Raw genomic sequence first — 13366 nt, forward strand, 5'->3', positions numbered from 1 at the left:
GCAAGTACCAAGACTAAAATATACATGTACATTTATGTATATATGTATGTGCATATATATTTCATAATGCAATTTCTATGAAATATAATCTCAACAACAGAAAGGAAATCAATGCTTTTAAGTTTTGAGAGGTGAAGATTACCTGCAAAGGCCTTGGGAGAGTGTTAAAATGATAAAAACGATAAAAAATGTTATGGTAGTAACAATGGGGGGCTGTTCACCTGTAAAAACACCCTGAAGTACACATTTTAAATGAGTGTTTTCAACTGATGTAAATTATATCTCAAGTAAACTTGATCTAAAATTTCATCACCATTGTAGTTTGAATAAAGTAGAATGTCTTCTGAAAAGTTCATTTCAAACAATGTGAGATTCAATTTTAATCTGCAAAAGCACTTAAATTACTTGAAATGCCTTTGCAGCAACATCAATCATTACTTCAAGAAAATGTAATATGTGGCCCGGCGCCGTGGCCTAGTGGCTAAAGTCCTTGCCCTGAATGTGCTGGGATCCCATATGGGTGCTGGTTCTAATCCCGGTGGCCCTGCTTCCCATCCACCTCCCTGCTTGTGGCCTGGAAAAGCAATTGAGGACGGCCCAAAACCTTGGGACCCTGCACCCATTTGGGAGACCCAGAAGAGGATCCTGGCTCCTGGCTTTGGACTGGCACAGCACCGGCCATTGTGGTCACTTGGGGAGTGAATCACTGGACGGAAGATATATCTCTGTCTCTCCTCCTCTCTGTATATATCTTACTTTACAATAAAAAATAAGTAAATCTTTTTTAAAAAGTGTAATATGATATTATTCATTACAAATAACTCTTTCAGAGGAAAAATCTACTTTTTAAAACTTTCAAGAGAAAAATCAACTTTTTAAAACTTCCAAGAGAAAAAAATCTATATTTCTTTAAAAGTTTCTTAGATTAGCACACAAGCACATAGACATGTCACCTGTGGTTTTCAAAATTCTATGAGAAGGAATGTTCTTTTTCTTGTTTAACGTTATCAACTGAACATTCCACCTTTCCTCAACTATGTAAGTTCTCTGAGGACACTGCGGAGACCCTGTGCCAGGTACAATAGTGTTAACACCACCATGGAAGAAAAGCCTGTGTGAGCATATGCCATGGTTGTGAAGCTACTATGGAGTAGCACAACTGGTTAGATGAAGTCAGAGAGGCAGAAAAGAGATCATCAACTGCAAAACTATTTAAAGATGTAGAATCCATGGCCAAATCAGCACTGTTAGAATGACCATTCTAACAGCAGTGCAGGAGATTAACTGGACAGTGTAATGGGAAGATTGGGAGGGAGAAGAGTACAGAGGATCTCTACTGGGTTGTGATAAAACAGGGAAGGTGTGCATTAAAGCGACGACAGGGAGCCCAAGCTGAGATATTTCAACGGTAATTAGACAGAATAGGGGCTAGCATCATGGCATAGTGGGTTACACCTCAGACTGTGGTGATGGCATTCCATATAGGTGCCAGTTAAGAGTCCCAGTTGTTCCACTTTGGATCCAGCTCCCTGCTAATGTTCCTGGAAAGCAGCAGAAGATGGCCCATGTCCTTGAGCCCCTGCATCCACACGTGAGATTCCATGCTGCTGCCTTTGGGCTGGCCCAGATGTGGCAATTTGGGGAGTGAACCAGTGAATGAAAGATATGTGCGCGTTCTCTGTTTCTCTCTCTAAACATTTTAAATAAAAATAAATAAATCTTAATTTTAAACAATTGATGTGATCTGGTCAACGATTGTGTTCAACATTAGCAGAGAGGGGAGGATTCTAGGATGACTTTAGACTTGGAGGTTCTGCATAATTTTTATCATCTCATAAAACAGAAAATACAAAAAGAAGGGCAGGGTTGTATAGAAAATTATGACTTCATTTCTATCCATGTGTCTGAGGCACCTGTATACATCCAAGGACAGGTATCAATGAAGCCAAGAGAATATGTGGATGTGCACCAGGAACGGTCCAGGATGGAGTCAGGGATGGCAGTGTCTTGTGCTATTTAGTACTATAACAGAATTGCACCACAGGCTGGGTAAACTACAAACTCCTGGAGTTTATGTGGCTCATAGATCTGGAAGCTGCTAAGAGCCACATCTGATGAGGGCCTTCTTGTTACATTACAACACAACAGAAGCAGATACATGCATGAGAGGAAGATGGAGAGCAAACTTACACCCACTCTGAGAAAAACTAGCCTACTCACTCTCAAAAGTGGCTTTAATCCATTCCTGAGAGGGAAGTCCTCATAGGCTACTCACTTCTTACTACCATTACACTGACATGTACATTTCAACATGAATTTTCAAGGGACGTTCAAAGCATGTCAGACAGCTAAATTAAAAACAAACTTTTAACTACCAAAAGAGATAAGAGCAGCAAATATAATCATTGTAAGAATGAAGAATGGATTCCAGTGATGGGTGCTGTGGCATAGCAAGGTAAAGCCTGTAGCACTGGCACCCATACCAGCACTGATTCAAGCTCAAAGCTCTCCTCTTTCGACCAAACTTCCAGCTAATATGCCTGGGATGGCCCAGCTCCTTGGACCCCTGCATCATCGTAGGAGATGAAGAAGCAGCTCCTGGCTCCAGACTGGCTCAGCCCTGGACATGTTGGTCATATGAGGAGTGAGCCAGTGAATGTAGGATTCTCTCTTTGTCTTTCCCCTCAATCCCTCTGTAATTTAGCCTTTCAAACAAATGAATTAATCTCACACACACACACACACACACACACACACACACAGAGTAAGCTTTGGCCCTACAACTGTTTTCCTTCAACATTATATTAACTGACCTAATCTAAGAGTCAAACTCCAAAAAATGTTAGCATATTGGCATCCGCCACTGCCACGTTTGCACATGACAGCATTTTATTTTTAACTATGATGTATGATCTAGCTTTACAATTTTAAATTGTAAGCTACACCTTTCATGTCAAATTTTCCAAGGGCTTGCATAACAAGCATCTGAAAAAAAAATCTCATAAATACTCCCTGGTGGGGAAACTGCACATGCAACTACCTGTTTATATATGCAGTAACTTGAATTATACATGAAAATTCCACATGGATGCCCAGAATCAGCACTGTGTTAATTCAAGAAGTGTATTAATTTTTTGGATGTATTTAGCAACAGATAAGAAAAATCTGTTCTTCAAACTGAATTCTCTTAAAGAAGAAAATGCTAGTTAGAATCTACTATTTCAAGGAATCTTCACTGGAAAAATTATAAAATAAATATTAATCTTATGATACCATAAAAATAAGAACCAAACTAAAAAATTCTTGAAAATTCCAAATCCATACCTTCTAAAGAGGCTGTAAAATTGTACTATTTATCTATCCTTCGAACTTCAGAGTCATCATATTAAAAATAAAATTTAAATCATAAACATCAGTTGCAGAAGTTACCACCTTTTCACTAGAATGCTTGACTTCTATTGGATATTTCTCTTCCAAGAGACCTTTTTAGGGAAAAAGAGGTGACAGCCAACTCATTGCCTAATTGATTTAGGAACAGTGCCCAGGGAGACAGTCCAATTAAGTTTACAAGCTGGCAATTAGCAGGAAGCCCTCTAAATCCCTATACTGAGAGCCTGTTTACTTTAGTAGGAGGCAAATGTGCTAGAGATAGAAGAGAAAGCTGTGCTTTTTGCAAAGCTGTTGTGAGTAGACCCACAAGGGAGGGCTGAAGAAAAGCAAGGTGTATGTGAGCAAGCCATCCATTTGACAGAAAACCGAGTAACACAGGGTAACAGGGCCAGAGACAGAAACAGACACTTTAAACAGACATACAAAGCATCAGACATCCATTTTAATTAGTGCTGTGTATAGACAAACAAAACTGTTAAACATGTAACTAGACAAGGTATAACTGGATTATCTCATAATAAATGAGATCCCAAACATTTTTTACTGGGACAATATTAACATTATGAAGAAAATTAGTTGTAACTTTATTATGTGGAAAAAACATAGGTCTCAAATTTTATGCATTATATCTTCCAGGTTAATGTCATTTCCATTGGATTCAACGTGTTCAGTTTCAGAATCAAGCAGATTCACAGAAAAAAAAACAAAGCAAATTGAACTAAAAACTTAACTTTATACCACAGAGTCAAATCCTTGTAAAGGCTTAAAATGCATTACCCTTTTATTTGCAAGTAGTCATAATGAGCATCAATGAAATTTGTTTTCAAACCTAAGTGAGGTTTTTCCAATGTTAAATTATTATAAAACTACCTAGTTACTGCCATTTCAAGGCACAGCTATTTATACAAAACTGTAAAAGGCAAATGAATCAAAATAATAAAACTTCATGTTGCAAGTTTGTGGAAATTTATGAATGTACAATTTCATAGTAACATTTTAATCCAAAATTAAAAACAAAAAAATATATTTACCAAATTTTACTAAACATACATTTCTTTTCTTTTAAAACACTTCTTTCCCACAACTACAATCTGGAAAGAAGACATCAATGTTTGGTAGAAAAATCTACTATATTCCTACAACAAAGAATTTTCCCATGTATGTAAGCACTTTTTTTTAAAGATTTATTTATTTCTATTGGGTAGTCAGATATACAGAGAGGAGGAGAGACAGAGAGCAAGATCTTCCATCTGATGATTCACACCCCAAGTGAGCACAACGGCAGATGCTATGCCTATCCAAAGCCAGGAGCCAGGAACTTCTTCCAGGTCTCCCACACGGGTGCAGAGTCCCAAGGCTTTGGGCTGTCCTCGACTGCTTTCCCAGACCACAAGCAGGGAGCTGGAAGGGAAGTGGAGCTGCCGGGACTAGAACTGGCGTCCATATGGGATCCCGGCGTGTTCAAGGTGAGGACTTTAGCCGCTAGGCCACGCTGCCGGGCCCAGCACTTTTAAAACTATTCAATTCTATTTCTGGCAGAACTTTTCAGTCAGACATTTTACAGAGCATCAAATGTGAAAGTTTGGAGCTTTTGATTGTCATTATGAACAACTGGTACAATTCCAAAGTTTTCAATATTTAATGTTCCTTTGGATTTTAGACGCTCATCCACAAAACCCTTTTGGAGAAACTACATGAAATGTTCAAAAGGTAAAAATATTTATAGGATAACAAATAGGAAAATCTACATTCCAACAATAATTTTGTATCCTTACTTACATCACTATTACACACATTTTAATTTGGTTACTCATCAACTTCTTTGACTTACCGAGTTTAAACAGAAGCACACCTACAGGTCCTTTGTCAAATCTGATGAAGAGAAGATCATAGATGTCTCCACTTTCAGACTTCTGAGAAACAACATGAGGGGCTAACCACTGCATCTGAACAAGATTGCTGGAAACAGCAAAGAATTTATTGAATTGTAAAGTCTCCTTGGGTGAGAGGTCTTCAGCCAGGAGCTGGATCTTAATAGGGGATAGAGCCATATCAAAAATTTGCAGTTCCCCTTGAGTGCTGCCAATTAGCAGAATGGCGCCACTTGGATGCCAACTAATAAATGAAGGCAAAAGATCAGCTTGGGCTAAAACAGTCACTCTACGATGAGTTTCATAAAGAATTATTGAAGAATCTTCACAGCCCAGAATCAGCCTTTCCTCGGTAACATTCCTGCAGCAGCTGATGGCTTTTGATTTTAGCGGTATTCTGGTGACTGACACACACTGCATTTTGTTTCGAACACATTCATAGATGCAGCTGTCCACCATGGGCTGTTTGTCCACGCTGATGGAGTGTTCCACTGTGAGCACTTGATATGGCTGTTTGGTGCCAAAACAAACATCCAGAGGATCCCATTCTGTGCGGACAGAACTCAGAACCTATAGGAAACATATTCAATATATTCAAAAAGAACTTGCTTTTTCTTTAGTCATCACATATAGCTGTTCATACTAACTACTAATACAGATGATCAATTCCCACATAAAATATCAGCAACATTTAAGCATGCAATAACGCATAGGACATTTGTATAATTCATACAGAGCAAACATATAAATACACGTGGTGCAGCTGCAGGAATTAAACTACAAGATTTTAACATGAAAATTTAGTTTTGCACAGTCTATGTATCACATAAACAGGACACCCTGTTTATGAGTAAGGCTGGTTTCAGAATATCTAAAATGTAATTTTAGAATCATGAATAAATGACTTCAGATAACTGGCCAATTGTCTTCCCTCTTACAATACTTTTTTTTTTTTTTTAAGATTATTGGAAAGGCAGATATACAGAGAGGAGGAGAGACAGAGAGGAAGATCTTCCGTCCTCTGGTTCACTCCCCAAGCGGCCGCAATAGCTGGAGCTCAGCCAATCCGAAGCCAGGAGCCAGGAGCTTTTCTGGGTCTCCCACATGGATGCAGGGTCCCAAAGCTTTGGGCCGTCCTAACCTGCTTTCCCAGGCCACAAGCAGGGAGGTGGATGGGAAGCAGGACTGTCAGGATTTGAACCGGCACCCAAATGGGATCCCGGGGTGCTCAAGGCTAGGACTTTACCCACTATGCTATTGCGCTGGGCCCTCACCATACTTCTTAAAGAAACATTTTATTGACGGAATGGCTAAGCATATGAAGAATGGCTAAGTAGACAAATGACCAATAAAAGAAAAACCATTATGTACTGGTTATAAAATTAAAGTAAGAAAAAAACCAAAACCTAGTAAAATAATATGATTTGTTGTTGAAACAGGTGAAGTAAAATTTAAAAGGCATCACTGATGGACAAATGAAAGACCACCTATCTAGAAGAAACACGAATGCAGAACAACCACCAAATGATAAACCATTTATTTTATTCATGCATAAAAGATGGGGGAAGCTAAGAATGAGAATGCTATAAGAGAATGTTTTATTACACTTTGTTAAAAACAAACTACAAAATCTGACAAACATTAAATAGCATAACTAAATGTGATAGTTATGTAGAACTATATACACAAACACACAAAAGATACTGATGAACAATACAATTAAAGGTCTGTATTATATCAAGTTCTATTTCCTGTATTTGACAATATATAATAATAATGTAAGATACTGTTAGGGAAAACAAGGTTGAAAATACACAAATCTGTAGATGAGGGCACTTCACAAAGTTCATGAAAAAAGTTAATTTTGGTGCAAAAACATTTAAATGTATGCATATTTTCTTAAAAACTTTTCCATAAGCCTTCTTAACCCTCATATTTTATCATTTCCTTATGAGTCAAACTGTCTCAAAATTAAAAGCAGTGCTTTTAAAAGCAGTTTGTTGTTAGTTAATTGGAGAAAAGGACTAACATGACTTTTTAAATAATCCATCCTACAAATCATCACCAAATTAGTCTTCCTAACTGAACTAGTCTTCCTTTTGCTTTAACTCCTCTGTTCAAAACATTACCTGGTGACTGGGATGAGTGGGATACAGTCTGAGCATTTCTCCCAAAAGCTCATGTGTTGGGAGCTTGCTTACTTCTCAGGATGACATGTTGGAAAGTGCTGCTCTTTAAATGGAGCCTAGAGCTGCTTTTACAAGGAATTGCGACAATTTTCATGGGCCTCTGAGTTAGCTCTCTCTATCCTCTCCCAAGTTGTTATAAAGGAGCTCACACCCCAGCTCTGGCTTCCTGTCACGCAACATGATCTCTTCCTCACACATGCTCTTGCCGATGTGATGCCATGAAGGTCTTGCCAGAGCGCAGCTAATGCTGAACTTGCTCTTGAACTTGCAGAACTCTAAGCTAACTAAAATTTTCTTGCTAAAACAAGTCAGCCTTAAGTATTTCATTACAGTAATGAAAAAATGGACAAATGTATTTGCACAGAGGAAGGCTATGAGGTAAAAAATTAATTTTTACTCTCTTCCTTGGATATAAAACCCTGTAGGAACAATTTCTTCCCTCTCACTTTAATTTTCATTTTTGTTCAATACATATTTGCGTTTAAGCTATGTCTCAGGCTCTGGTCCTGGGTATTGAGGTTAGGTTACAACAGTGAATAAATCCCCTCCTTCAGGGACATATACTTTTAGAGCATAAAAAAAAAAAATCTTTTCCCATGATTGCAAGGTTCATGGCTGACATCCCTATGAGAAATGATATATTAGAAAAAGAGCTTTATGTTACTGGGGGCCTTCAGATACGAAAAATCAAAGTTCCGGGGAAAACTATTTTATGCTTAGGCTTAATGGGAAAAGGACAGTTGTTTGCACATATTATTGCATAAAAAACAGATAATGAACCAATTGGAACAAGGTTTTTCTTTGTGTCACCATATCTTCATATTTTTCCTCAAGGTATAAAAATGCACATCTTTGGAGATAGATCAGAAAAAAATTATAATCTTCGGAAGAATATGGAAGAAGGGCAGAAAGATCGTACTGATTTTGTGGGTTTTCAACGTACTTTACCTTAAAATAAACAATATGCTAACATGCCATGTTTTAGGGTAGTATCTCCTCGTATACCTTGTCACATTCTTAATAGCAAGAGAAAAGACAATAGTAAGCATATACAGAGGAAGGAATACTTTCAATTTTCTATGGAATAAAACAGAAGCCAGGAGCTTCATCTGGGTCTCCCACGTGGGTGTAGGGGCCCAAGTACTTGGGCGTCTGTTGCTGCCTCCCAGGTAGCAGAGAGCTCACTGGAAGTAGAACAGCAGGGCTTTGAATTGGCATCCTCTACATTTTTTTTTAATGTCCCAGATTTTTGGAATTCTAACCCCAGGGATGTATGTTTTCTTTATTCTCACCTCCATATCCCATTTCTAGCCCCAACTTGCTTCTGATGTCTAATCACAGGTCCTCATTTTCACTGTAAATGAAAAAAAAAAAAAAAAAAAAACTGGTGTATCTGACATGTTTATATTTGTACACCAGCGCGCCAAAGGCTGTATTGGTTCTAAACATGCAGTAAGTTTTTTTAAACTACAAATTTGAAAAATAATAACAATGTAATGTTCATCTAACTATCTAACTTCCAGTAAGTTAGTTTTTCAAAAGAAGAGTCAGGGTAGGTGACTGAGAAAGCCAGCCAATGCTGAGCAGTCTATACTCACAGAGTTACAGCCTAAAGAGGGCCCCAGTTAGCTAGCAGTTTTGGCCTAGAACAAATTAGCCTTACAGCTCGCAGAAAACGGGTGCAGACCTCCTGGTTTCTAAACATTAGTAGAAATATCTCTTAGGGAGTCAGTATTCACCAAGAGAAAGGAACAAAAAGGGAGTACAATGATGGATTACATATGTTCCTCTCCTTCATGCCACTTCCACATTGTTCCAAAAAAACTAGCCAAAGTGAGGTCACTTGTTGTCTTCTGAACTGACAATTAGTGACTGATGCTCATGGGGGGAAGGGCAAAAAATGTCTTATGTAGAATTATTAATGAGATCATAAAAGTTTAAGGATTAAAAACACTTGAATATATATGTATTTCAGTAAAGATATACCCTAATAAAAATGGTAATGATAAGAGAATAGGGTATGTGCTAATATATTTTGCACATTATATTTTCAATACTCCTGTATATAAAGGTATGCCATTCATATCCTAAAGACAATGACGGTCAGAGAGATGGTATGATTTACTCTGGGTCACAAAGCTTTTATACCCTGAATGGGTAGGAAGAATACAGATCCTCATGAGTCCAAAAACCATAGTTCCAGCATGACAAACTGCCTGGCAAATTAAGACATACGTAATTTTGTGTGACTATCAGTTTTTCTTGTGTGATTACAGAGAATGGGTAAGAGTCACTAAACATTAGAAATCTCAAATATGCTGAGAGAAGAAAAGAAAGAAGAGTGAAGAGACCCAGGAGACAAATATGGAAATAACAACAGAGCTTGTTAACTCTGCAGGGGGGAATAATAAAGCTTGTCCTAAATTTTTTTGTCATGGGAAGGTGTTAAGCAGACTTCCATTAAAGATGTTTTAATCTGAACTGCTTGAGTCGTACAAAAATAATAGCACGCCTTATAAATCTGGGGAACAAATAAACTGTCGCCTCAAAAAATTTGCAAAATATTATTTGTTTTACATCTATTTACTATATAAGAAGATAAAATACAAAACTAAGTATGTTCTACATTGTTGCTTGACAAAGTCTTTTTAAAGTATGGTAAGGATAGGCAACGTCAAGTTTATGTAAAGGAACTTGGGAAAGTACACAGAAAATATGTATATAAGGTACATTTATTTTGGTGCAAAAGATCTGAAATCATATAGTTTTTCATAATATGTGTTTTCTATAAACTTTGTGAAGTATCCTTCTACAACTCTTAAAGTGATGTTAGTATTAATATCCAATACATATTTTATATACTTGGGTTTGGAATTTAATTTCTAGTTAGACCTGTCCCTGTATAAAAGCCATAAACAACACCACATGATAGAAGTAGCACATTAAAAGTAACTGATACGTTTTGGCAAAAGAGATTCCTGACGCCTAGAGCAAGATAAACACTTACATATGTAGTTTTCTCATCTCTAAAATAAGAATTTGTTACCTGATTCCTAGGATTGCTATAAGAATTAAAAATAATACAGCCCTTAGTAAACTCACGGCTGTTTTGATTGCTACTGAAGAAAAAGTTCCGGATTCTCCAACAAGGATAATTTAAAAAAAAAAATGAAAAACACCAGTATCAAGCAAAAATCCATAGTTGGTTAAAAATTTATGGCTGATCCTTATACAGCACAAACTTTAAATGTAGAAAGTAACTTCAAACATAAAAAACATGTGGCTTAAGAAGCAAAATTGCACTCATTCCATTGTTAACAATATTTACCACTGTTCTTGGCGTTTGGTGATAGGTCGATAAACCCTACTGACAATACATTTTACGAGAGACAAACTTCTTATCTGATTTCATGATTTTAAATTTACTTTGGTCCATTCTTGAATATATGACATTTTAAAGATAATCAAGAGTAAGGCATACATTTTAGCCGATGAAAATAATGGATTTTTATACTGCTGGGATACAGGCATATGCTAATAATCAAGAAAAAATAATAAATGAATAAAAATATTAGGTTTGCACAAGGAAATATCTATAACTAGATACAGACCCTTCCCATGAAAGTATGACTCAATCAAGAATGGTAAGATAATTCTTGACTGCTACCCAAAGTGTGTCACCAATATCTTCATGAAAATTGAATTGATGGCTGCATCCCATATAGAGTACAGGCTAGAGTCTGGGCCCCTCAACTTCGGACTCCTGCAACGCATCCTGGGAGGCAGATAATGAATGCTCGGGTGCTCAAGAGCCTGCCACCCATGTAGAAGATATGAATAGAGTTGCAGGCTACAAGTTTGACCTGGCCCATTCCTGCCTTTTATAAGGGTATTTGTAGAATTGAACCAGTAGAGGGAAGATTTGTCTCTGCCACTCTGTTTTTTAAGCAGATAAAAATAAAAGCTTTTCAGTATTGAAAACCAAAAAAAGAAACACAGCATCACCAGAAGGGAGCACAGATAAAATAATTAGATATAGGCCAAAAAAAAATGTATTTGGGGAAGACATTTGGCCTAGCCGTTGAGATGCCTATGTCCTATATCATAGTGCCTGTATGTGATTCTTGGCTTGAGATCCTGATCCCAGCTTTCTGCTGATGCGCAATGGGAGGCAGCAGTTTCTGCCACCTACATGGAAAACACAGATTGCATTTCCATATCACATGTTCTGCCTTGACCCAGTCCCAGCCATTGTGAGCATCTGGGGGAATGAACCAATGGAGGGGAGTTCTCTGGTTCTCCCTCTCTCCAGCTTTCTGCTTCTCAAAAAAGAAAATCTACTCACTGAATTGTCCTATGAAAACACTACTGCATGGAGGGAAAAAAAACTACAGAAAACAAACATGAAGTACAGATACATGCATTTCCAACAGACTTCTAAAATTTTTTAAATATATCCTAGTAATTGGAGAACTCAAAGAAAAAATTGTTACTCTTCTCCAGCTTTAAGATGTTCTGGTACAGATTTTTAAAAACAAGTTGAAAAGACTAAATACAATTATATAATTACTGTAAAATATACAGGAAACACAGAATTTTAGAAACCCAAATCTATAATTATTAGAGACATCTTTCATCTTATATTTATGCAGCTAGTTTTTCTTTCAAAATGAGCTTAGACAGAAGTACTAGTCAGGAAACGATCAAGGCAAAGATACGATACTAAGATAAAAGAATGAAAAATATGGTGTGTAGTGAAGGGGAAAAATGTTAAATGACAATGCCCTGAAGAAAAAAATCAAAGTAAACCATCCATAAAAATAGAGAATTGCACTTGGTGACACTCATGTAACTTCTTCCTTCCATAAGCTGTGCTTATTGTTGCCCTATGAAAAATTCAAAATTAAGAATACCTCTTTCCTCAATGAGGTTTTAGTCTTAATCCTTCTTTAATACTTCTCAGAGCTGGCAAATTCTAAAATCTAGTAACTCTTTATTAAAAGTCTAGTTCAGAGATTTCAAGAATTAGTCATTAGAATTCAAGTGGAACTGCCTGTGATAAAGGACAGGGTAAAAAGACCTGCGAAAGTACAGAGTACAGGCAAACAATGAGAGGAAGCATAGGCAGAGCTGGCTCGCAGCATCATAGGCAAGGCTGCGCCTACAATGCTTCCTGTTTACTCTAAGAGTACCAGTTTTTGCCCTGGATTCTTTGCAATCCAGTTCCTTGCTGATGTTCTGGGATTGGCATCAGAAGATGGCTCAAAGTGTTTGTGTCCCTGCCACACACATGGAAGAACTGGATGGAGCTCCTGGCTCCTGGCTTCAGCCTGGCCAGGTCAGGCCTGGCCTTCAAGGCTATCTCTGGGGAGTATACAGGGGTTCTCTCTCTCCCTGTCCATGTCTCTGTGATTTTGTGACTTTTGTATAACAGATATTTTTAAAGCATATAAAGTATATAATGTGCAGATGAAAACAAAGAAGTTTACAATATGAAAAGTCCAATGAAAGTTAAAAATCTGAAGGAAAGTATATCTGCTTTAATTCTAAGGCAACGGGGAAGTACAAAAAAGAAAAATAAAATACAGGCAGCACTTTAGATAAACCACAGACTGTGCAATGCTAGAAATGACCCAGGAAGGATGATTATGGCCCAATCACTTATTCATTGTTTTGCTGTATTTGTTTTTAAAGAACATTAGGTAGACTGTGCGCTGGGCAGCAGGTCACTTACATGCCCAGGTCACTGTAGGTGCTGAAGAACTCCATCTGGTTGCACACCTCAATCCAGCCCAACACCCGCTAATAGTAAAATCACCATCTCAGGGGAGCAAGATGACAAAATAGGGTTATGTTAGAGCAGGTAGAGAAGGATTAGCAGAGAAGCAGAGAGGGCACAACCCTGGGTAATGGGAG

The 13366-nt window shown here is 37.6% G+C and overlaps 1 protein-coding gene across 6 annotated transcripts in view; it reads right to left on the reverse strand.

The window, feature by feature from the left end:
• Positions 1–13366, reverse strand: part of WDPCP (WD repeat containing planar cell polarity effector) — a 327334-nt gene that overhangs the window by 175110 nt on the left and 138858 nt on the right. For all 6 annotated transcript variants that reach the window (XM_058667873.1, XM_058667872.1, XM_058667875.1 and 3 more), the window contains one exon: positions 5222–5831. In XM_058667873.1, the coding sequence (XP_058523856.1) occupies positions 5222–5831 (610 nt within the window). The remainder of the gene's footprint in view (positions 1–5221; positions 5832–13366) is intronic.

This window comes from Ochotona princeps, chromosome 8 (genome assembly GCF_030435755.1).
Source record: "Ochotona princeps isolate mOchPri1 chromosome 8, mOchPri1.hap1, whole genome shotgun sequence".
NCBI lineage: Eukaryota > Metazoa > Chordata > Mammalia > Lagomorpha > Ochotonidae > Ochotona > Ochotona princeps.